Source organism: Delphinus delphis, chromosome 17 (assembly GCF_949987515.2).
Source record: "Delphinus delphis chromosome 17, mDelDel1.2, whole genome shotgun sequence".
NCBI lineage: Eukaryota > Metazoa > Chordata > Mammalia > Artiodactyla > Delphinidae > Delphinus > Delphinus delphis.
This window is the reverse complement of record NC_082699.1, coordinates 24607306-24634507: the sequence shown is the minus strand read 5'-3', so window position 1 is coordinate 24634507 and position 27202 is coordinate 24607306. Positions and strand designations below refer to the sequence as shown.

At 38.8% G+C, this 27202-nt stretch overlaps 1 protein-coding gene across 1 annotated transcript; it reads left to right on the top strand.

The window, feature by feature from the left end:
• Nucleotides 1–20735: 20735 nt before the first annotated feature.
• On the top strand, nt 20736–27181 carry LOC132440301 (fatty acid-binding protein 12-like). Its single transcript, XM_069541553.1, is given in 4 exon segments — nt 20736–20792; nt 23116–23204; nt 25344–25437; nt 27107–27181. Coding segments are annotated over 4 exon segments (315 nt in total).
• Nucleotides 27182–27202: the final 21 nt, after the last annotated feature.

The following is a 27202-nucleotide window of genomic DNA, read 5'->3' as shown; positions in this document are numbered from 1 at the left end:
CTCTTTTTGTGGTCTTTTCATGTCTCTTTCTTTCTGTCATTGACTTTTCTGAAAAAATAAGCTTCAGTAATGGTTCTCAAAGTGTGGTTTGTGGGCCCCAGGTGGGGGGATCCCCAAGACCATTTGAGGGGGGCTCTCAGGTCAAAATTACTTTCATGATACTTCCTTTTTTTTAATGGATGGGGGATTAATTTATTCACAAAATTTTAATATCAATAATATTGCAAAAAAATCCAATTATATGTATTCCTAACCCTCTTTTTTCTTTCTTTTTTTTTTTTCACACACACTCCCTGTAATTAAATGCCATCTTATCAGCGTGCAGCTGAGGAGCTTCAGGGTGTCCTCTTGGTTAGAAATTAAAGCATAAATGTTTGCACCTGTAATTAAAAGGACTCCCCAGTCTGGTCCCACTGTATTAACGCAGGCTTCTTTCCCAGGATTACATAGCAGCACATCTACATTTCAGCATGATGGACAGTTTCCTCACCATTTCTTGAATATCTGCTGCTTATTTCCAATGCTGCACCATTTCTCCATGATCTTCCCTCTTCATGTAATATTTCCCACACTTCCTGCTCCCTGTCCTCTCTACTTGAAAAAATTTTGCACCTGCTAAGGCCTACCTGACCTCCATCTCCAGGAAGCTTTCCTGATCATCGCATTCATGTCTCTCTCAGATCAGTTTCCATGGCTTGCATAATTTGAATTGCTCGTTTAAGGTCTCAGGATTTAAGTTTAAAATTTATAGTCACCATAGTTGCAAATTTTTGTTTTGCTCTAAGTGTCTGTTGAGCAAAATACAGTAAGCTCCAATATACATCCCCACTAGAATTTGTGTCAGAATGTCCAGTCTTCAGATAAATTTCAAACCCAGACACAGTGTTTCACAGGTACCCCAAATATTCTCTGCCTCAAGACCTTTCATAAAACAAGTTTTTAGTCTCTGAAGTGAATTAAGCAACCATGATCAATAATACGTGATTGCCTTCTGAAAATCCTGGCACCTTTCTTCCTTGAGTCAAATACTTATAGAGTGGACAAATTTGAGAATACAGTCAAGCCCATTCCAAAGATCAGAGAATGTAGGTCGTTTTGGGAATAACACTGATCCGTGGATAGAGATCACAGTTTCCTGGTGGTTCTTAATCTTAGCTTCACATTAGAATCAACTGGAGAGTTTAAAAAAAAAACAAACTGAGGTATAGTTGATGTGCAGTGTGTTAGTTTCAGGTGTACAACAAAGATAAATATATCTATCTATTCTTTTTCAGATTCTTTTTCATTATAGGTTAATTCAAGATATTGAATATAGTTCTTGTGCCATACCATAGGTCTTTGTTGTTTATGTATTTTATGTATAGTGGTTTCTATCTGTTAATTTCAAACTCCTAATTTATCCCTCCCTCAGCCTTTCCCCTTTGGTAACCATAAGTTTGTTTTCAATGTCTGTGAGTTTATTTCTGTTTTGTAAATAAGTTCATTTGTATCATACTTTAGATTCCATGTATAAGTGATATCATATGATGTTTGTCTTCCTCTATCTGACTTTCTTCACTCAGTATGATAATCTCCAGGTCCATCCATGTTGCTGCAAATGGCATTATTTCATTCTTTTTTTATGTCTGAGTAGTATTCCATTCGATAAATATACCACATCTTCTTTATCCATTCATCTGACAATGGACATTTAGGTTGCTTCCATGTCTTGGCTGTTGTAAACAGTGCTGCTATGAACATGAGGCACATGTATCTTTTTGAATTAGAGTTTTTATCTTTTCCAGATATATGCCCAGGAGTGGGATTGCTGGATCATATGGTAACTTTATTTTTATTTATTTATTTATTTATTTTGCGGTACGCGGGCCTCTCAGTGTTGTGGCCTCTCCCGTTGCGGAGCACAGGCTCCGGACGCGCAGGCTCAGCGGTCATGGCTCATAGGACCAGCCACTCCGCGGCATGTGGAATCTTCCTGGACCAGGGCACAAACCCGTGTCCCCTGCATCAGCAGGCGGACTCTCAACCACTGCGCCACCAGCGAAGCCCTCTTTTGGGGATATTAAATATCAGATATTTTATGGAGCATTTTAGAGGAAAAAAATCATGGTTGTTCCCAAGAATTGATTGAGACTCAGTTGAACTGAGCAACTGCTTGACTAAAACCTGATAGAATTTTCTGTAAATAAGAGCACAGGTACTTAGGTTTGGTGCTGACTGATTCTTCAGACTAAGTGAGCTCTCCTGTCATTTCTATGTGAGCCTTTCACTCATTGCACTTGTTTCTAGAGTTTACATTGATCCGTATGATTTTTGAAACATTTTCTGTTTAATCCTTACTTTATTGTAAGCTCTAGGTGTGCAAAGACTGTGTTTTTACTCATTGTATCCTCACCCAGCTTTCTCCTTAGTATGGATTTAAACATACTTGCTAAATGAAAGAAGGGGGGGGTGAGGGAGGAGGGCCTGTCTCCTGGAGAAGTATTTTATGCCTATTGGAATCTCCACTCGCAAAAGTTCTGCTCCATAAACTTTCTAGAAATCCAGCACATGCCAAGAAAACCCCCAACACATTTGCTAAGCTAATGGGATCTCATCATGTGTCTGAGTCAGTATCTTTTATAACATCCCTCCTTATTTCTTGCATTTTAAGACGTAGTTTTATAAGGTATCAAGAGATTATAATGAGAACAAGATTGTGTCTTTTGTCTTGTTGAAGACTGTACTGTATTCCCAGCGCCTATCACAGTGTGGAGATTAGAGTAGGTACTTAATAATATTTATTTCATAAATTCTGAATGGAGTGAAGAAATCTATGAAGGAATGAAGTGGCACCTCAGCACACATTACTAATAAAACACTGGAGAGGGAACTAACAGATTTTAGACAAATTAAGGAGAACATCTAGACTGGTCTAGGACTAAGAAAATTTAACTACAAAGCTACAACAAGGGTATGATAAGCACAGATGATTTCAACATTTTTTAAGCAAATACATGCAGCATCTTTTCCCATCCTTCCAATGGCATTAGAGACACAGATGTGTGTGAGCAGAGTCTTTGAAAACCAAGTTAGAATGGTAGGTTATAAAATTCCTAGTGTTCTTCACTATACAACCTTTGAAGTCTAACTTGATTTGTTTTAGTTCTTAAAACGCTGGGATAGTTTTCATGGCGACTACATCAAAAGAGTACAGATTGAATGTCTCAGCAAATGACAGCAGAACATGGGCTTGATACCTGCATGAAGGATTTGAAACCCAAAGCCTCATTTTTCACTACCCTGTTTCACCTCTTCTTCCACTTTATCCCTGTGATGTATTGGTGATTCTGTGGCATAACAATGAAGGAAATTGACTGTAGCAAACTTCTTAATCCTGCTCTGATAAATTATGTGTTTTTGAATAGCTTATCCTCTTTCTGTGGTGTCAGAGAAAAGGGATTAATCCATACTCTATACTGCTATTTTTGTTTCAAGCTGAGTGCCAAAGGCAAAACCTGTATTCTGAAGACTCACCTGGTTTATCTGAAAACTTCTATAGTCCCATCAGATAAAGTCCAAGCTCTTTAGCTTGTTCATGAAAGCCTTCCTTTAATGTATTCTGTCATCTTTCTAACCTCTCCTTTCTAATTAGTCAGGGTTTTCCAAAGAAACAAAACTAACAGTGTGTGTGTGTGTGTGTGTGAGCATGTGTGTATGTGTTCATGTATATCTATCTATATCTATCTTCTCTCTCTCTCTCTCTCTCTCTCTCTATCTATCTCTCTCTCTATCTATCTATCTATCGTTTATCTATCTACACCTATCTCAAAGGCCTTCTGTTGGCAGAACTCCTTCTTGCTAGGTGGAGGTCAGTTTTTGTTCCATTCAGGCCGTCAAACAATTGGATGAGACCCACCTGTATTATCTACTTAACTCAAAGTTCACCCATTTAAATGTTCATGTCAACCAAAAAATACCTTCACAGACTCATCTAGAATTATGCTTGACCAATTATCTAGGCACCATGGCACAGCCACATTGACACATAAAATTAACCATCACTCTTTCTCTCCTAAGTATGTATATTTCCTTAACATCATCAGTCCCCTCAGTACATACTATACTCATTCTAGCCTCTTTCCCCCAGTAACAACCACTCTTCACCTGCCAATAATGTCCTCCAAATTCCCACCCCCTAGTCTAATGATTCTCAAACAGTGTTATGTATCAGAATCACCAGAAGCAAGCAAAGAATAGAGTGGCCCCAACTTGTGGAAGTAACATAAGACCTGGGTATCTTCATTTTACCAAATTCCATAGATGGTTCTGATACACACCCAAGTTTCCGAACTGAACTAGACTTTTGACTGTAGTCAAAAGTATACCCTGTCCTCAAGTGCTTTCCCTGCATTCCCTTCATTTGTGAAATTATACTTCCATGAACCCATCCATATTAGTTTGCTAGGGCTTCCATAAAAAATTCCACAGGCTAGGTGTCTCAAACAACAGAAATTAATTTTCTCCACGGTTCTGGAGGCCAAGAGTTCAAGGTCAAGGTGTCTGCAGCGTTGGTTTCTCCTGAGGCCTCTCTTCTTGCCTTGTAGATAGCTGCCTTCTTGCTGTGTCTTTGCATGGTCTCTCCCCTGTGTGTGTGTGTACCTCTGGTGTCTCTTTGTGTGCCCACATTTTCTCTTTTTAAAAGGACACCAGTTAGATTGGATTAGGGTCCATCCTAAAGACCTCATTTTAACTTAATTACCTCATTTTAACTTAATTACCTCATCAAATTACCTATCTCCAAATACAGTCACATTTTGAGATACTGGGGTTAGAGTTTCAACATGTGAATTTGGGTGGGGGGAGCACAATTCCATGCATAACACCATCCCAATTCCAAAAGTAATTTTGCCTTTCATGAATTCCTTTACTTTAAATATGTACCACACAATTTCAAATATCCTGATGCATTACCTCAAAATTGTTTTCCAAGTGAGTTATATTTTTATGTATTTATCTGTAACTTCCGTACAGTGTAAGCCTTTTGAGGGTGATGGCCTTGTATTCAGCTTAATCTAAAAATTGAAATATTCTCAATCCTGGATGCCTTTTGGAAACATTTGGTGAATTTTAAAAATCTTTAAACTCAGGCTTCACTTCCAGAGATTCTGACTTAATTACCAGAAATGGACATTGGTGCTCGTGTGTTTTAGGAGGTCTCCAGGTTATTCTAGTGTGTTCTCAACCAGAGTTGACGGCCACTGCTACAGTGGAAAGAAGTGGGAGGAAAGCACCTTTGTTTGTTTTGTATCATGGTGTATCCCAGGGCAGTGCCAGACACTTGGTAAGTGGTAAATCAGAGGATGGAAAAAATGAATCTGGTTTTCACCATTTTTTAGCCGCATGAGCTCTGTGAAAGCTTTTATTTCCCTAAATCTGTTTCCCATCTTTTTAAAATGGGGATAACAATAACTATGGTTTTGGAGAATAAATTAGATGACAAAATAAGTTATTTGGCCCAGAGTAGATGCTTGTCAACCTTTAACTACCTTCCCTTCAAGAGTTTGTGTTCTCACCTTGTTTCTGACACTGACAAATGCTGTGAGCACAAGAAAAAGTACATGTGAAATGTGTATTGAGTGAATGAATGAGATATGGAAAACTAAACGATAGTTACAGGACTGAGTGATTTAAACTGGGCCTAGAAAGTCAGTCACAATGTCTCATTTTAATTGTTGGCTCTGTGGATCCCACTGTCCCACTCTGGCAGAGATAAGACAGTAAGTGTTAATCACAGGATGTGTTGCAATTATTTACACTGTAACATTTTTGCCAGTAATACTGTAATATTTCTGCTGAATGGAAAAGAAAAGCAGTTATAATTTATGTGTATTTTCTCTCCTTAAAATTAATGTGTAGTAATTAAGAAACTGGAATGTGATCAAATGAACTCATCTGTCCCCAAACCTTACTTGCAATAATATGTTTGATTTTTAGTGAATCCCAACGGCCTTTGAGGTTATTGTGTAGTGTGAAGACTGGTAGGGGAGGGGAGAAAGGAGGGAGGGAGAGAGAAACACACTTTTTTTTTTCTGGTGGACATGGGTTTTTTGATTTTTTAATTTTATATTGGAGTATAGATTTGCAATGTTGTGTTAGTTTCAGGTGTACAGCAAAGTGATTTAGTTGTACATATACATATATCTATTCTTTTTCAGATTCTTTTCTTATATAGGTTATTATAGAGTATTGAGTAGAGTTCCCTGTGCTATATAGAGATCCTTGTTGACTATCTATTTTATATATAGTAGTGTGCATATGTTAATCCCAAACTCCTAATTTATCTCTCTCCACCACATTTCCCCTTTGGTAATCATAAGTTTGTTTTCTAAGTCTGTGAGTCTGTTTCTGTTTTGTAAATAATTTCATTTGTATCATTTTTTTACATTCCACATGTAAGTGATATGGTTGATTTACAAATTTATATGTTTCAGGTACACAACACAGTGATTCACAATTTTTAAAGATTATACTCCATATACTCCATATTATAGTTATTATAAAATATTGGCTATATTTCCCTGTGCTGTAAAATATATTCTTGTAGCTTATCCATTGTATACATAGTAGTCTGTGCTTCTTAAATTGTCTCTTCAGTTGTCTATGGTGTATGTATCTTTGTGTATGTGTGTATGTGCATGTACGTGTGTACACACACACACACACGTTTTGGTAACATCCTCTTCCCCATTCACCAAGTTAAATTAAACCTGGCCCAGAGGTAAGGACTTTGTGAGCTGGCAAAGGATGACTTCTATTCCTAAGTTTTCTAATTGTTCAGTGTCTGCTTTTTTTCCTCTCTAGATATAAAACGTGGGAATCCTGATTCTTTTCTCCTTTCTTCTTCACATTTCTCAGAAAGTACACGTAAAGGGAACAAGTGAGTTTCTGCAAATCACTCTTATAAATCTGTCTGAACAAGTAAAAATAGCCTCCGGAAAATGGCTGTATTCCAAGGGCCTCGCTTCAAAAGAAACCCGAGCGTTCTGAGAGTCAGGGAGGACGGTTGAAGACAGGCAGCTGTCCGTGTTAGACTGATCCAGCTCAGTAAGAGCTAAGAAGTGGAAACATAAAGAACAGATAACAAAATATGTAAAGTTTACTTGTTGAAATTTTCTCACAGGAGTCTCCTTGGATGAAAAATGATACAGGAAAATTTGTATGCACTGCCACTATGTACATTAGGCCTTAAATTTTAGTCCTACTGTGGAATTTGTTTCAATATGAAAAAGATAATTTAAGAACTCTTCCTGTGAGGAGAATTTTTTTTCTGGATTATTTTGGCATTTTATTTAAAATTTCCACTATATATAGAAATGATTCTAGTTTGCTGGAAAATGTTTTTTTCCTATACCTGTACTCTGTGTAAACTTTCTTTCCACAGGAGAGTAAGTTGATTTTGAATTCCTCAAATGCAACTTTCACACTGGACTCATTACAGGTGCAAAATTATTTATCCTTAACCCTTGGCCTTGAAATCAGAAATAGCTGGTTCAGACGTTTATCAGACCTGAGAAAGGTAACATGAGGCGTGTGCCATATATTATGGGGCAACACCCTATAATCAAATACAGTATTTCTTCAGCAAAAGATGTTTATTCAATCTAAAGCGGGTACGTGAAGACTACAAATGGCCTCATGTTAGGTCAGGTTCACCACCAAGTGAGTCGCACCAGATTTATTTTTAAATGTTAGCTTTTCAAAGCTGTTGAGATTTGAAACCTTGGGTAACGGATTGTAAACTCTGTTTCCCCATGTCCCTTCTCAGCCGTCACTTCCTCTCAGCTGTGTCCCTCTTCGTCCATTTTCCCAAGCTGACAAGCCCAGAAATCATCTTTGCTCCTGGCCTCTGCTAGAGCCCACTTTCCTGTATCCCACGTGTTGTCCATTTACATGGCTACCCTGCTCTTAACTATCCTTCTATCCTATATCTTTGGAAAGCCTGTGCTCAAAGTGGATTGGTCTAAGCTCATAGAGCCCCAAATCATTCTTTAAATTCTATGGTGACTAGCAGTATTCTTTCTTTCCTCACGGGACTCCTTTAATGTTCCAGATCTTGATTAGAATGGGACGCAAAGGTAAGGATAAAGATCTTCTGTGCACAATCCCAGCCATTACCACAACCTCTTGTTCACTTCCACCCCAGGCCTTACCCTCTAGGGTTACCCAACCTTTCCCTCTTCCCTAAACACTCCATAAGTTTCCCAGCCCCCAAGCCACTGGTCGTGAAGCCTCTTCCTGGAATTAACCCTCCTTCCCCACTTTTTTTTTTTTTTCCAGTTTCCACTTAGACTCTTCTTTGATTCCACAGAAAATTACTTTTACCTCTCACTGAGCCTCCAACATAAATACTTTGAACATTTTTCTATTGCAGCATGTAAACAGTGCAATCCAATTATTTTGTTTCTTTCCCACTGGCCTTCATGAAGGCTGGGATTGGGTCTTATTCATCTTTGTATTTACACTGGGAGAAGAGAGTGCCAAATGCATTTGGGGAAAGATATGCTACACAAAATGAAGCAGGTCTTTTTTTTTTAAGTGTAGGACTTCTCATTGCCTAACCCATACAAAGAGACACTTTTCCCTATAGTTATTTATTTTTTAAATTTATTTTATTGAAGTACGGTTGAATTGCAATGTTGTGTTAATTTCTGCTGTACAGCAAAGTGATTCAGTTATACATAGACATACATTCTTTTTCATATTCTTTTCCATTATGGTTTATCATCACAGGATATTGAATATAGTTACTGTGCTATACAGTAGGATCTTGTTTTTTATCCATTCTAGAATATATATAATAGTTTGCATCTGCTAATCCCAAACTCCCAATCCATCCCTCCCCACCCCCGTAGTTCTTATAATTTCCTGACCTTATTCTTATCATGGGTTGAATGGTGATCCCCCAAAAGATGTCCATATCCTAATCCTTGGAACCTGGGAATGTCATATTATATGGAAAAAGTGATTTTGCATATATAGCTAGGGATTTGGAGAGGAGATCAGCCTAGATTATCAAGGTGGGCTCTAGATTGAATGACAAATTTCCTTATAAGAGATAGAAGAGGAAAAGACACACACACAGAGGAAAAGCCCGTGTGAAGACAGAGAGATTGGAGTGATGCAGCCACAAGACAAGGAATGCATAGAGACACCAGAAGTTTGAAGAAGCAAGGGAAGAGTCTTTGCTAGGACCTTTGGAGGGAGCATGTTCCAATGACACCTTGATTTCAGATTTCAGGCCTTCAGAACTGTGAGAGAAATTTCTTTTGTTATAAGCTGCCCAGTTTATGGTAATTTGGTATAGCAGCCCTAAGAAACTAACACACTCCCTTTTTCTCCTCACACCACTGGTTGTTGTTAACATGTTAGTTTTCATACAGCTCTGCATGTGTTTCTTGTATTTTCCACTCTAATCTAGGGTGACCCCACCCACTTCAGATCGCTATGTCTTTTTTTCCCTTTTTTCTGATCCAGATCTTTACTTCCTGTGCCCCAGATCTGTGTATCCAACTTCCTAATGCACACTTTAGACTGGCTATCCTACAGACACTGGCTATTTAAATTGAACTCATATCTCCCTTTCTTCTACAAAACTGCTTCCCTTTCTGTACGTCCTATTTCTTGCATAGTACCAGCATCAGGAGGGCACTTTAATTTCTGACCTTAACTCCCACATCTTGACAGTGTCACAAGTCCTTGTTGAATATACTTTATTTAATCATTTTAGTCTTTTTATTATTGTTATTTTACATGTGGTCCTGTATTGTACTGTTCTTTTTACATAAAATTACATTTACCATTTTAACCATGTTTAAGTGTATAGGTCAGTAGTGTCCACTATATTCACATTGTTGTGCACAGATCTCTAGATCTTTCCATCTTTCATCTTGTGACATTGAAACTCCCTCCCCCTCCCTCTAGCCCCTGGCAACTACCTTCCTACTTCCTGTTTCTATGATTTGACTACTTTAGATACTTCATGTAAGTAGAATCATATAGTATTTGTTCTTTTGTGCTTTATTTTTTGAGAGGAATTTATTCTTTTAATTATAGAACAATTTCAGACAAGCTGAAATTATTGAGAAGTGGGAAGAAATAATTTACTTGCCATTGTCCTGTCATCTAAGACACTCACTATTAACTTAGTGCATTTCATTCCAGTCATTTTACTATTTTTTTTCATATTTTTGATCAGAATGTAAATAATTTTGTATACCCACAGATGAATGAATGAAAAAACTCATCACTTTTCAAAATTATTGGTTTGTTTTTAGACATAATATAATTTCTCACCTGTTGTCAACAATCCATTTCAAAATAGTAAATTCATTTCAAAATAGTATTGCTTTTCATCTTCACTTTGACTTCAAACACAGCCCAGACACTAAACTCATTTTCCCCCTTATGTTCCTTCCCAGTGGAGACATCATCATTAAAATAGCGTGAGATGACTTATTCCCTTATGACAGCTACTCCACGTTGCCCAAACATGCTGAAGAAGGATCATATGCAACTGTTCCTGAAATGTCATCATTCACTTTAGATTTCACAGTTGATGTTAATATGAGAAGAATAAATGACTCACATACTGCCTAGCCTACAGCTATTTAGTTTCATAATGCAGCTTAGGATCACAAAGCCAAAGTGTAAATGCTCTGTCTCCTATGACAACCCTAGAAAGTTGCATACTGTTTATCCATGACCTACTACTGGTTATCCAGGACCTACCTCTCACCTGCAGACATGTGGGCACATCCAGCCCCATCCAGAACTTTCATGGCTCAGAGAGATGTGGAATCCCTTTAACTTCTCCCCATTCCCCACTCAACAGGTTGGTTCTAACTTTCACGTCATTGCACGGTTGCCTCAGTTGCTCTCAAATCATTTGGGTGCTGGTGCAACTCTTCCCTGAAAAATCCATGTGCCGTGGTCTGATTCACACAATGTTTCCTGAGGATGACACTTGCTAAGATGCCCCAAGGAGAGCGCCCAGTGTTTCCCTACAAAAGCAAGAAGCCTGGTCTCCCTTTTGGCAGACTGGGACAGGCATCTGTTCCAGGAGTAATTTCTCTTGACTTTCAACCTTCAGAAATTCACTGCAGCACTTTCCCCCAAGAGAAGAAGGTTAATGCCAACGGGTCCAGGGGAAGTATCCATGTTCACCATTCTAGCTGGATTTTATAACATCCCATCAGCAAACTATCTTTATAACATCAGTAGGTCCTTGTTTCTGAGACTGCAATGACACAAAAGGAAAAAGTCTGGTCACAAAGGAAATTGTTTATCTTTCTAGTTCCATTCCTAAGCCTCTAGTGGCTCTTAGCCATTATCTCAAATCTCGGATCCTGTTGAACCCACTTTTTTGGTAAACATTGGGACCTCTAGAAATCCTGTCTTTTTGCTGAGCTATTTGATGGAGAAGCAATATCATCCTATCTCTAGATATTTCCAGTCCTGGTTGAATCTGCAAATAGAGTACAACATCTGAGTTTATAGTGACAATAGGTGGAAATCCCAGCACGAATCAGCATGGGAGGTGCATGGAACAATGTGACAGAGGGCTTCTAGGAGGCAGCACTTAAAATACCAGGCATGTCAGCAAGAGGAAAGTCTGTGGCAGGTAGCAGGCCCCAGGCAGTGTTAAGGACCAAAGGCAAGACTCCTGTCTTTTAAGGGAAGAAATGTCTCACAAACAAAAGCTTGGGTCTGAGCCTCTGGGGGTTGTTAAAATGTAAGGAATGAGCCCCAGGGAGTGGCACAGAGCCTAGCATCTCAGTCAGGTTGAAAAACTGAGCTTGGGTTTTAAGAAATAGGCAGTTGCTCAATAATCAAAACTGGTGTGTGCTGTTGGTGGGAATGTAAATTGATACAGCTACTATGGAGAACAGTATGGAGGGTCCTTAAAAAGCTAAAAATAGAACTACCATATGACCCAGCAATCCCACTACCGAGCATATACCTGGAGAAAACCATAATTCAAAAAGACACATGCACCCCAGTGTTCACTGCAGCACTATTTACAATAACCAGGATATGGAAACAACCTAAGTGCCCATTGACAGATGGTTGGATAAAGAAGATGTGACACAAATATACAATGAAATATTACTCAGCCATACAAAGAAACGAAATTGAGTTATTTGTAGTGAGGTGGATGGACCTAGAGTCTGTCATACAGAGTGAAGTAAGTCACAAAGAGAAAAACAAATACGGCATGCTAACACATATATATGGAATCTAAAAAAAAAAAAAATGGTTCTAATGAACCCAGGGGCAGGACAGGAATAAAAATGCAGGCGTAGAGAATGGACTTGAGGTCACGGGGTGGGTGTAGGGTAAGCTGGGACGAAGTGAGAGAGTAATATTGACATATATACACTACCAAATGTAAAATAGATAGCTAGTGGGAAGCATCCACGTAGCACAGGGAGATCAGCTTGGTGCTTTGTGACCACCTAGAGGGGTGGGATAGGGAGGGTGGGAAGGAGATGCAAGAGGGAGGAGATATAGGGATATGTGTGTATATATATATATATATATATATATATATATATATGTATATATAGCTGATTCAATTTGTTATACAGCAGAAACTAACACACCATTGTAAAGCAATTATACTCCAATAAAGATGTTTAAAAAACAAAACAAAACAAAAAACAGTACAGAAAAAACAAACAAAAAACTGGTGCGTGTTTCAGGCCCAGAAAATGTTGAGCTGATGCTATATCCCAGGCTTGTGGTAAAGAGCAGGGTTTTTCAACTGTTATTGTACACTCAATGATTAACCTGAGGACCTTTTGAAAAATGCAGATTCCGATTCAGCAGATCTGGAATGGGTTCTGATCATCATTACTAACAAGCTTTCAGGGGATGTAAATGCTGCTGATCTGTGGACCAAACTTTTTTTGCCTTATTTTTTGTTTTTGTTGATTTTTAAAAATTCTTGGAATACTTTTAGATTTACAGAGAAGTTGCAAATATAGTACAAAGTGTTCCTATATACTGTTCATCCCACTTCCCTAACATCAATATCTTACATCATGGGGTACATTTGTCAAAACTAAGAAATGGACATTGGTACAATGCTAGTAACTAAACTATAGACTTTATTCAGATTTTCTCCAGTTTTTCCACTAATGTCATTTTCTGTTCCAGGATCCAATTCAGGATCCCACATTGTGTTCAGTTGTCATGTCTCCTTATTTTCCTCCAATCTGTGACAGTTTCTCAGTTTTTCCTTGCTATTCAAGACCTTGACAGTCTTGAAGAGTATTTTGTAGAATGTCCCTCAGTTTCTCTTCACATGTCTGACACTTCCTAATGGTTAGACTTGGGTTATGGGTCTCTAGGAAGAAGACCACAGAGGTAAAGAGCTTCATCGTATCGGGGGCACGTGACATTAGCAAGATTTAACAAAGAGGTTGTTAAACTTGATTACATGGTTAAAGTGATACCCACCAGGTTTTTAAAATTACATTTCCCCTTTCCAGACTCTGTTCTTTGGAAGTGAATCTAAATGTGGGCAATGGTTCTCAAATTTGAGTACTCACAAGTATCACCTGGAAGACTTGTTAAAAAATTGATGACTAGGCCCCTTTCCCATTTCTGATTCAGCAAGCCTGGGGTGAGGCCCAGGAATCTGCATTTCTAAAAGTTCCCAGGTGATGGTGACGCTGCTCATCCAGAGACCACACTTCAGAGACTTCGAGAACCACTGGTCTGGCACATTTGTCCTTCATTTCTGAGCCATACGCTTAACCAGATTCACCTGGGAGCAATTCTAAATTCATATTGTCTGGTCTGGTCCCTGGCAATTTGGATTGAGAAAATCTAGGGTGGCACACATGAGTTGGCATTTTTACAAATGCAAGTGAAGCTTGGGAACCACTGAGGTTCATGCTACTTTACTGGTGAATGTGTAACTGTGGCCTCAGGACAATGCTAAGGCAGCAGATGAGTTTCAATCAGCTCCAACTGTGGGAAGAAATGGGCAGGAGAGCCTGGGAACCCAGCAGGGTCTGAATCATCAGCCTTCTGCCTGCCTGGCTCTGACCTTGCTGTCTTTATTAATCCCCTCAGGAAGGCTATTATTTTGATGTGTCCAAATCACATGACTGCTCAGAAGTGGACAGCACTCAACCCCAAGACCAGCCTAAAGTTAGTAATCTGCTGAAATTCTGAAACGGAATAAAGCACAACATAGTACTGTTTTCTAGTATCAAGGAATTTATTTTATTGTCTATATCTTATATCCTTCAATGTTCACCCAAAAGAAGTTATATGATCCTGAATATTTCAAGGGAAAACTGGCGGGGAGCGGCAGGGGAAGATTAAAAAACTAGAGAAATAAGAAAAATGTTTTTCTTACTTGAACTTAAGAAGAAAAATTAATTTATATAATTTTATTATATAATTGTACTATTATTTACTAATTATATTTAGCCTTTTATTCTATTATCAAAATTACTATATTATTATTATTATCTATATAAAGTTACATCTATCCTTGGTAAATATGATGATAACTTTTAACTGACCAAAACCAAAATCCAGTAAAATAAAAACAATAAGTTTAGATGTCATTTTGGATAATTAAATAAACTCCTTATTTTAAACATAAACTGTCCAAGATCTTTAAAAATTAGTTTCTCCCTTTACTAGTTTCCTAGGGCTACAATAATAAATCCTCACAAGCTGGTAGCTTAAAATGAGAGAAATTTATTCTCTTACGGTTTTGAAGTCCAGAAGTATGAAATTAAGGTGTTGACAGCCTTCTGGAGGCTCTGAGGAAGAATCCATGCCATGCCTCTCTCCTAGCTTACTGTGGCTGCTGGTAGTAGTTGGCTCGAGGCCACCCTCCAATTTCTGCCTCACTTGATCTTCACAAGGCCTTTTCCTCTGTCTCTGGGTCTCAGATCTCTCTCTCCTTCTCTTATAAAGACATGTGTCATTGGATTTAGGGCACACCGTAAATCCAGGATGATCTCATCTTGAAATCCTTAGTTTAATTACATCTGCAAAGACCCTATTTTTAAACAAGTTCACAATCACAAGTACTGGGGGTTAGGACTTGGACACATCTTTTTTTTTGGGGGGGGTCATAATTCAACTCACTACAGTTCCTAACCCTACTAAAAAATATTGAACAAGTGTGTGAAGAAGGGTGCCATGTTACTGTTTGCTTGTGTGTCCGTGTGCCTTATTTCATTCAGTTCTGTCTTCTGTTTACCTCCACCTACTCTTTTGAACAGTAGGGGCAATGCAGAAACACCCTGAGTCTCGCAAATGGTCAAGTCACCAGTCTTTTTCCATTGTCCTTGAGCAGCACACACTGAGGTGGTGACCAAAGAGGGCTGCCTTCCTGCGTTCCATAAACACCCTGCAAACCCCAACTAATAGAAGAAGAGAACCATGTAACTCTTTAGATCACTACCTTCTGTTTGCTACAACACCTAAACTGTTTGTAGTAGACTTTTCCTATTGTCGATACATTTTCCTTTAAAAAATGATTAAAGATATTTTTCTTACAATATAGTTTTAATCTAAGTGTATTAGAGGTGCATGAAAAATCAGACGGCTCAACATCACTAAGGTCACTAAAAGGGTGGGATACTCAGGGTTATTTCTGCAGAAAGCTTTTGAATTTCACACAACCCTTAGTCATTTGAGGTTAGACTCATGAAGAGGCAGACTCAGACGGCAGGACAGCTTTTTTATCCTGTTTCTTTCCTAATCAATGAATTTTAAACTCTTGTGTCCTCTGCCTTGTAGCATTCAAAGCAATTTTTAAAATATTTCATTTGTATTTACTGATAACTATCTGTCTCACATGACTTTTGTAAAATGAGCTTGGCTTTTTATATTAAATTTTCTGTTGGCATTATCTGTGAAATAGTTATGAAAATGTGTTTTCTTGATGAAAAAGCGTTTTCTTGATGAAAAAGCTGTGGTAGGCCAAATGTTATCCATCACTCTTGTATCCCAAGCAAAGAAAGCCTACGAACACAATAGTTGTTATGATCCTGAGTTTTAAATAGTCCCACTTGAGACTCTAAAATGGGGGTTAGCAAACATTTTTCTATAAAGGGCCAGACAGTAAATACTTGAGGCTTTGCGAACCATGTGGTGTCGGTCACAACTACTCCACTCTGCTGTTGTAGCCTGAAAGCAGCCATAGATAAGTGGGGCTGGGCTTCCCTGGTGGTGCAGTGGTTGAGGGTCCGCCTGCCGATGCAGGGGACACGGGTTCGTGCCCCGGTCCGGGAAGATCCCCACATGCCGCGGAGCGGCTGGGCCAGTGAGCCATGGTCGCTGAGCCTGCACGTCCGGAACCTGTGCTCCGCGACGGCAGAGGCCACAACAGTGAGAGGCCCGCGTACCACAAAACAAACAAACAAACAAAAACAAAACAAAAAAATAAGTGGGGCTGTGTTCCAATAAATCTTCACCTATAGGTGGTGGCTGGATTTAGTACATAGGTCATAGCTTGCCAACCCTGCTCTAAAATAGCAAACGGTTCTCCATACTTTTACCATAGAGAGAGATCTCCATGTGGAAACATTGGGGAATTTAGCATAATTTCAGATTCTCTTTCATAATTCTGGAAACATTTTGCACATCTCTTTCATTCACCATTATACATCCAGTGCCTAGCATGGGGGTCTTTCATTTAGCAGACACTCAAAAGTTTATTGAATGAATAGCAAATGAGTGAAGCCTGAGTTTTTCTAGCATGCCAGTCTCTGCAGAGTGTGCACTATGCCTTGTCCAGCTCCAATGCAATTCAAGTCACATATATATGGAATCTAAAAAAAAAAATGGTTATGAAGAACCTAGGGGGAGGATAGGAATAAAGACGCAGACGTTGAGAATGGACTTGAGGACACAGAGAGGGAGAAGGGTAACCTGGGATGAAGTGAGAGAGTGGCATGGACTTATATACACTACCAAATGTAAAATAAATATCTAGTGGGAAGCAGCCTCATAGCACACGGGGATCAGATCCGTGCTTTGTGACCACCTAGCGGGGGGGGATAGGGAGGGTGGGAGGGATACGCAAGAGGGAGGAGATATGAGGATATATGTATATGTATAGCTGATTCACTTTGTTATAAAGCAGAAACTAACACACCATTGTAAAGTAATTATCCTCCAATAAAGATGTTAAAAAACAAAACAAAAACAAATTGCTTAGCTGAAATAACTCAAGTTCAATATTCCAAAACACTGGAAACTCTTGTATGGTGGGGTTCTCCCCTCTCCTTCTCTGCAGGAATATGATAAGCTCTGTACTTCTGTGATGGATCAATATAGTTACAATACCTTTCTGTAAAAAGAGAACCAACATTTATATCTGTATCTTATCTGTATTACATCTGTGTCAATCAATCAGTTGGTTCATTGATAGCAATGGGGAAATGGGGATGATGAGACTCTGAAGCAAAATAGGGGCCAGGTGGCAGCACTTGACTGCCAAAGCCAGGGCGTTGCAGCTAAGGGGGCTTGACTTGGAGGGCATTGTGGAGACGATTAATAGAACATGGCGCCCCTAAAGGCAAAATAGATGAATAACCAATGGGGGTACAGCTTAATCCATACAATCAAAAGAAGGCAAGGATAGATGAGCAGCAGGCTGAGGGTGGTCACCCCCATAGAAATTCATGATCCTTTGCCCAGATCTCAGGCAGTTTTCAGACCCAGAAACCATCGGCTGAAGAGGTGACCAAGTCCATAGGAAGAAGTATCTTGAAATACCACGGGAAAAATATAGTATGTTAATTTCCTCCTTTTCCTCAAAAAAGACCTACAGTAATTCAGCTGAGAAAATACACACTGGGGAAAGAGGAATATAAAAATATTTTGAGGGTATTGGATCTGAATTAACATTGATTCACAGAGTTCCAAAACATCCTATTAGAGAGGAGGCATACCGGGGCCAAGTAATAAACAATATCCTGGTCAGAGTCTGGTTCTCAGTAGCTCCAGTAGGTCCGTGGACCCAGCCAGTGGTCACCTCCCCAATCCCTGAATGTAGAATTGGGATTGATGTAGGTGGCTGTTGGAGTAGCCTCCATCTTGAATTCTTCTCATTCAAACCAAATGAGCTATCATAGTGAGAAGGTGACGTAGAATCTTTTGAAACTGCACCCGTACTCTCGAATCCCTTCTATCCCCATCCCCTTGTCAGTCCTGGCTAAGACGGTGAATCCAAAAATATTGCATTTGGAGGTGGTGATGAAGAGGAATGGTAGAAATTAATGCTACTCTAAAGGATCTTAAGAATGCAAGGGATAGTGGTCCATATCACAGCTCCATTTAATTCACCAGTCTCACCACTGTACAAACCAAACGAATCTTGGAGACTGACTGTAGACCACAGCAAGCTCAAATAATAGCCCCAGTTGTGGCTACTGTGCTAGATGTGTTACCTTTGCAAGAGCAGATTAATATGGCCTCAGGTACATGGCATGTACACAGGGATTTGGCATTTTTTTCTGTCCCAATCAGGAAAGATCAGAGACTGTTTGCAATTACATAGAACTGATAGCAATATACATTTACAGGTTTGTCTGGGGCTACATTACCTCCTGCTCTCTGTCATAATATAATCAGATAATATACAGGCTGTCTGGACATCCCGTGCAACCTTGTGTTAATTAGGAGGGTGAGCAAGAAGTAGCTAGCATACTGGAGGTGTTGGTAAGACACAGGGATTGCAAAGTATGGGAGTTAAAGTTGGTGACAACTGAGGGAACCTCCACTGTTGTAAAGTGTTTAGTGATCCAGGTGGGTCAAGGGCAGGTGAAGACATCTCTTCCATAAGACAAATTGCTGCATCTTACCTTTCTACCAGAAAGAAGGAAAAATAATTCCTGGTAGGATGCTTTGGCCTATGATGCCGACATACCCTACATCTAGGAATGTGTTCCAGCCCATATACTGGGTGACAAGTAAATCTCCCTGCTGTGAGTGAGGCCTGGAACAGGAAGTCAGGGCTGCAATGCAAGCAACCCTGCTGCTTGGGCCAGATGATCTAGCAAACCCTATGTTGCTGGAGGGGTTAGTGATGGGAAAATATCCAGTGTGGCACATAGGTGAAGCCTGGGTGGGAGTAGCACAACACAGACCTCTGGCATTTGGGAACAAGGCCATGCCATCTGCAACGGAAATTTGTATGTTTTTTGAGAAAGAGTTCCTGGTGTGTTAAGGGGGCTGAGTAGAGACAGAATTCTTGATTATAGAACACTAAGTAACCATGGGTCTAGTACTGTCCATTATGATCTGGGTTCTGTCAGACCCACAGAGTCATAAACTCAGGCAGGCCCAGCAGCAATCCTACATGAGACAGAAATTGTGCAACTGGGTTCGAGGCTAAGCAAGACCAGAAGACATGAGGTAACTGCATGAGCAGGTTGCCCAGACCATGTCACCCACCACAGGAGTACCAGCACCCCCCCCCTCAGATCATTTCTAGAACGGGGGTGGTGAGGGGGGCAGGGGGGGAGGGGTGTCTCGTGTGACCCGCTGAAGCAGTAGGAGAAGCCTGGACGTCTGTTATGGATAGGTCAGCTCAGCGTGTGAATGCAGGCTGAAAGTGAGCAGTGGTTTGCTTATACTCAGGTTGGGAGGGTACTTGAAAACCAGTGGTGAGAAAAATCGTCCCAATGGACAAAGCTCAGAGCGGTGATCCTTTTACTCATTTTGTGTGGAGGGAGCAGTGGCCTGAGATGAGCATATACACATCCTCGTGGGTAGAGGGAATACAGTCTGATAGGCTGGTCAGGGGTTTGAAGGAAAAGGACTAAAAAATTGGAGACAAAGAAGTTTGGCATAAAGGAATATGGATGTACTTACAGGAAAGGGGATAATGTGTAAAGATCTTTAATACACATATTAATGGACACCAGAAAGCCTTTGTCACAGGAAAGGCAGGAACAACCAATCAGATGCATGACTAGGCCAGTGTACATTGGCCGGTCTTTGAACTGACACAGTGATCACAGGAACAGAGGGACCACGGGGGGCAGAGTTAGAGGCTGTGCCCGGGCTCTGGTCCATCGACATCTTTGAACGCCTAACCTGCCAGCAATGGACACAAACGCTGAGCTCCCAAAGTGACTTCTTCAAGGAGATGATTTTCTATAGTTGATTTTCCTTATGTTGGGGGATCAGTGTGCATCCAACATATGAGGCAACACAGTGGACATTTTCTTGAAAAATCCAAGGAATTTTAACATCTTTGGTGCCTAATTTTAATCTCATTAGTACCTTCATAGATGAGTCATTTCCTGGAGTCAGCCTCAAGCCTATTCAATTGAGTGGGCATAACTTTACAAATTGTACACATTAATGTAAAAAAAAAAACACATCATAACGTTGAACTGCCTAACACAGGAAAGGAAGAAAAACAGAAACAAACTATAGTATCCTTTCCAATTCTAGTTAGGACATTAAATAAACGTTGTCTGCAAAATTGCTTAGCCTCATATTAGGTGTATAATCCTAGTTGTTCCATAAATGTTTGTTGAATAATTTTCGGTAAGACCATTGGCCTGGATAAGTGTCTTTGCGGATATTTAGATAGTGGAAATTCAACATTTTAATGGGAATTGTTAGAGAATGTTGTATTTCCTTTCCTGTCTTAAAAAGATTTTAATTAATTTCACTTTTTCTTAATAACTCTGTGTCAGAATATGGACATCAAGCACTGCCTGGAATTAACAATGATGTCCTTGGGACTGATGGTATGGGTAAGGCTGTGCTTGTCTTGTAAGTTATCCTTTAGAGACTCCTCTTCTCTAGTTGGTGTATTTACTATTATATTTCATTTCCTCTGTTCTGATTCCTTACAGATATCCATGGACATCAAAGTGTTAAAGTCAAGGTTGAAAGGAGCAGAATTCAGCCTAGATTAAGGGGGATTTACTAAGAAGATATTTGGTGTTCCCATGGCAATGATGACTATCTAAGCTTATGCAAAACTGAGCTGGCATATGGAAAAGCATCAATAACAAGTCTTTGTGTGTTTGTGTATATAACACAATCTCTTTGCTTCTTTTTATTTTATTTTTAATTGAAGTATAGTTGCTGTATTTCCTTCTTTTTTCTCTGCTTCATTCTTTTGCTCAATATGTACATGACTTAAAATGATTGTTCTAGCCCTGACTAAGCTTAGCTTTTTGGTTCAAATGCCAAATGTCATCTCTGAAGTCTCTCTGGTTTTTAGTTCAAAGTATCAAAACTGAGAATATGATAAGCTTGCTAAACAGCTGATAAATTGGCTTTTTTTTCTAGATCATCCTTGCTCAGAGTAAGAGCTGGAGCTTAGGGGTCCTATGGCATAAACACAGCTGCCTAGGTTTACCCCTTACACATTGCTCTGTGTGTGCGGCAGTTCTTAGGGAAGGAACTAGAGAGAATTTGTAACATCCAGTTTTGATCCTAAATTACAGATGGAAAAGTTATATCTAGTTCTGCTAAAATCTGTACCATGTTCCATTTTCATCCTGAGTTATATATGAGAGAGCTTTCCAGCTTTGGATGGTTTGATGGGAAGTTGACAGGGATTAGTGTGTCTTATATTTTTCCCTGACTTTTCTGCACTATCTACCAGAATTGTATTAAAAACAGGTTCCAACACTATTTCAGTGAACATACTCATTCATATGATGCTATTTTTCTTTAAAGCCAGCTTAAGCAGAATAGTTGATCAGTTCCAGGGAACATGGAAATCCATTCCTTGAGAAAATTTTGACCATATGAAAGAACTGGGTAAGCCATATTTACTTGCATATCATAGCAAGTAAAAATGGGAGCTTTCGGGCTTCCCTGGTGGCGCAGTGGTTGTGAGTCAGCCTGCTGATGCAGGGGACACGGGTTCGTGCCCCGGTCCAGGAAGATCCCACATGCCGCGGAGCGGCTGGGCCCGTGAGCCATAGCCACTGAGCCTGCGCGTCCGGAGCCTGTGCTCCGCAACGGGAGAGGCCACAGCAGTGAGAGGCCCGCATACCGCAAAAAAAAAAAAAAAAAAGGGAGCTTTGATAGCACAGAACTTACTCTGTATGAACCCCTCCCTTCAGTTTTTCACACAGAAACAATAAATATTAATTTAGCACCTAGATACAGTTCTGTGAAAAACTGGTTGAAATTGACATAACCCCTCCTCTCATGTAATTGGCCATGGATTTACATAGATTAAACATGCATGTGCCATATACTAAATGGCAAATGATTTCAATAAATGATTTTAAACAAAAAGTCACAATTATTTAAAAAAATGATCATTTTGCAAACATTTGCTCTAAATTTTCTGAGGATTTTCAGAATAGATCTTGTGTTCCAGTTTCTGATGATTGCTGGCATTCCTTGGCATGTGGCCACAACACTTCAATCTTTGCTCCTATTGTCACATTTTCTCCTCTTCTGTAGTTTAATATCCCTCTTCCTCTTCTTACAAGGAAAATTTCTCCTTATACAGAAATTTGTGACTATATTTAGGGTCCACCTGGATAATCCAGGGTAATCTCCCTATTTCAACATCCTTAAATTAGCCATATTTGCAGAGTCCCCTTTGGCATATAAAGTAACATTCACAGGTTCCAGGGACTAGGACGTGAGTATCTTTGGGAACAATTTTCCAACCTGTCATATCTTGCCATCATGTTTCACAATATGAATTCCATGAACCATGTTACAGTGTCTCCCCAATGTATCTTCTCTTAGAAATTTAACTTAGGTATTGAAGTATATGTAATACTATTTCCATAGAATATACTCCTACATGTACTGCACAAAGTTGTGTGTGCAATGATGTTCACTACAGCATTATTTGTAATACCAACAAAAAAGGAAACAACAAAATGTCCATCAATAAGGGGACAGATAAATAAATATTAGTATTAGTATGTATAGAATTTTTAATAGTGACAATGGTTGTATAACATTGTGAATGTACTTAATTGTACACTTTAAAATGGTTAAAATGGTCAATTTTATGTTATATGTATTTTACCACAGTAAAAATACATAATAGAAAAAACAAACCCTATACATGTGAACATGTAAGAATGTAAGGGAAGAAATAAAGATCTGGAAGAATCCTTTAAACTGGGAGGAGAGTTTGAGGAAATCACACCAGGTGGCCATAAAACTAAGGTGAGACCGTCAACACTCTTTCAGATAAATTTCATAAGAATGTTAATTTTGAAATCATCCCAAGTAAGTAAGCAGTTATAGCAAACATATCTAAAATCTGTGTTAGACTAATTTTGGGCTTAAGCCTAGGTCTGAGGATCTCAAATTTTAATACACACATAAATCTCTCGGAATGTTTGTAAAAAATACCTACCTCTAGGTCTCATCCCAGAGGCTCTGATATCTGGGACCAGTACCTGAAAACTGTATTTTTAACAATTCTGATGCAGATGCTTAGCAGAACACATTTTGAGAATTATTTCTTTAGCTTGTTCTCTCAGAAACAAAACTTCTACCTTTCTATTTTGCAGCAGTTTTCCACACATAGAATTACAATGAATAAAACTTGTATTAGCCAGTATAGGTGAGGTCATATCAATCACAGTAACACATTATCCACAAGCTCTCAGTGGCTTACACATTTCCAGTTCTAACTCATAGTACATATTCAGTGTTGTGGCGGAGTTGGGGAAGTTTCTGTGTGGGGGGAGAAGGGGGCAAGAAATGGGGCATAAGGTATCTGCCCCTCTTAATTTCTCCAGGGCCCAGGCCAAAGGAAGTTCAACAATCTTATAGTTGGGCCATCTGAAGTTTGTGTGCTCAGTCAGCAAGATAGAGAAAGACACACTGGGCTTTTTATTGCCTCAGCCTGGAAGTGACACACACAGTTTCACTCATCTTACGGGCTCCAAATTGAATACACAACTTATTTATATATTTTTTGTTTATTGTCTGTTCCCCCAAACTAGAATGTAAGATCTTCAAAGAAAGGATTTCTTGCCTCTTCTGTTTTACAGAACCCAGTGTTTGTTACATAATGTTTGCTCAATAAATATTTATCATTTGAATGAATACACTCAATAGAGGATTGTTAAACAATATGGAGGGTGAGGTTCTAACAAAAGGAACTGAATACCACATTATCAGATAGTTCTTAAATAATATGAGACTTCAAATTCCTGTATAATATCAAATGGAAGAAGAATTTTGACCAAAAGTGTTTAATAAAGATGCCTATAGTAAATTAAAAATCTACTAGAATAAAAAGGCTGAAAATTATAGGAGAACAGAAGGAAAATTTGGTGATCATCATTACCTCTGTCACGGGACAGACTGTAAATAATTTTGGTAGAAGGCCCGACTTGGTAGATGTGTAAACTCTGAGATGTATGCTTCCCAATGATTATATACTATGGTATTGCACTAGAGTAGAGTTTAACCAGACATATCTCTAAACTTTGTGGAGCAAGATGCAGACTCTGGCTCAGAACTGCTTGAGTGTGAATCCCACCTCTGCCACCAATCAACCATGTGACTTTGGGCAAGTCACAGACTTTTGCTGACTCAGTCTTTTCATTTGCAGAAGGGGATTATTATAGTACTTATGTCATAAAACTGTTGTGAGGATTACATGGGTTAATATATTAATACTCTTGAAGAGTGCCTCACACAAAAAATAGTGCTACGTAAGTGGTAGTTACTGTTGTTGTTGTGATTATTCTTATCATTATTTTTATTGTGTTGGCCAAAAGGTTCACTTGGGTTTTTCCATAAGCTGTTACAGAATATATTGTTGAGGTAAGAAGAGGAAATGTGATCTTACAGTAGGGGTTTGAATTAGCTTCATGTGCATTTTTAAGGTTGAAACTTACCTGTGATTCTTTATGCAGAAAGATAATACTTGGCCTATACAATAAAATATTTTAAAAAATCTTTACTTACTCAAGATATTTTGTTTTCACTCATAAAACTTTTTCTATCCCCAGAAGAATCAGCCAACAAAATTATTGTTGACAGAGTCTTAAAATAAATGGAATTGTAAACACCATTCTAAAGCTACCTGAGAGTATCACAAGAGTTGAAAAGAATTTGGCACCTGATAAAATTTTAGAGTTTAAATATGACAGTCTGAGCTGAATTTGGTCTTCCCTGTTTTTTTGGGGTTTTTTTTGCGGTACGCGGACCTCTCACTGTTGTGACCTCTCCCGTTGCGGAGCACAGGCTCCGGACGCGCAGGCTCAGTGGCCATGGCTCACGGGCCCAGCCGCTCTGCGGCATGTGGGATCTTCCCGGACCGGGGCACGAACCCGTGTCCCTTGCATTGGCAGGCAGACTCTCAACCACTCTTTGATTCAGGTTCAGGACTGGGATGGGAAAGAAACCACCATCAGGAGGGAGCTAGTGGATGGGAAAATGGTAAGGGTGAGTGAGCTGTTTCTCATTATTTTTTTCACCTACTCCAACACCTATATATAAAATCACTCAGATAGCTTGCTCTAAAACAGTGGTAGTGAATGTAATTTTTCTTTTCCTCTTGCTCTATAAGAATGGGAGAGGAGGAATATTGGCAGATAAATGTATGATCATAAAGATTATAAAATGTGCAAGGATTGAGAAAGTAAAAAACTAGAATTTTAAAAATTGTCTTGCCTAATTCTTTGATTGGCGTGGAAGTGAAAACAAGCATGTATTTGTGCAAGAAAGATTTCAACAGGGACTGAGAGTTGTTGCTGATCCTCTGCTCCACACCAGGATGAATTTCTTAGCGTTTTCCCAATCAACACCAACCAAAAGCATGAAAAGGAAATTTTAACTAGGGAAGCAAAGCTTAAGTGTTGTCTGTTTGATGTCTGGATCAATGGACACAAATAAAAACTAACATTTATGTGGCTATGATGTCGCCATGTTTTCATGTATTACTTACCCAATTTTCATAATAGTCCTGTCAAATAAGATTATTTAGCCCATTTAACAGGTGAGAAAATTAAGAGTCAGACACTGACTTACCTAAGTGGCTAGGAAAATGTGGTAGTGCTGGGATTAAAATCCAGGTTGGCTTAATTCCAAAGTCTATACTTTTTTGAGTCTATCCTGCTCCCTCTCAGGACGGCTTCCCAGGTCATCTTTCTCACTTGTACAAAGTGGAGGGAAATATGTCCATGATTCTTCTCTTCCCAAACCCCACCTCCACCAAAATGAATAAAAATAATTTTGGACATAATATAAAATAGTTCTTTCTAAGGGAATATGCAAGAATTGTGTGAAGTTAAAACAAAAAATCTATCCTCATTTCTTAACATAGGAATAGTTTTCTTTCAACAATGAAGAGCACATTTCATTATAAAGTAAGAAGTGGAAGACTAAGGCTAATGGATTTTATTGATGACAGTAATCATTAAACAGATAGGTTTTATAGCTCATTAGAAAAAATACTAGATTCAGAATCTGAAGACATGGATTTCCACATCTGCCTTCAGTACTTATGTGACCTTGGAAAAGTCATTTATCCTTTCCAAGATTCAGCTTTCAAAATGTAGAAAATGTTTTCTTTTTTTTTCTTTTGGAGAGAATTAAATACCATCATGTACATATCAATGTTCTGAAAACCATGAAATACTGTATTGATGTAAATTATTATGTGAAAAATATAGAGTATGTAAAACTCTACAAAAATGCCTCAGTGTAGGCATTTAAAAATGTTTTAATGGAGATTTCAAATTCCTATAAATATGCTTTTATATATAATATACAAATATATATATATATATACACACACACATTTATATACCATATGTCATGTGTAACATATATATGATTTGCCATGTATATATATACATATATATATATATATATACATACTCTAAGTAGAATGTTACTTTATCACAAGTAAAATATTCTGTTTCATTAGTGCCAAATCTCATATATGTATATATGGCAAAATCACTCAGCCAATAGTTACGATTTATGGTTGTCTATAAAGATCTCTTTTCCAGATTTTTAAGGAATGTATGGATGGATAGTAGTTTGTATTTTTCTAAATGCCAATTTCACCAAGAGTACTGAAATGTCTTATCCTTTGTTTGCCTTCTAGGAAAGTGCTGTGAACAATGTGGTCTGCATTTGAACATATGAGAGAGTACAAACAAACTCAGTCTCAAACTCTTAGGCACTCTCAAACTGTGATCCA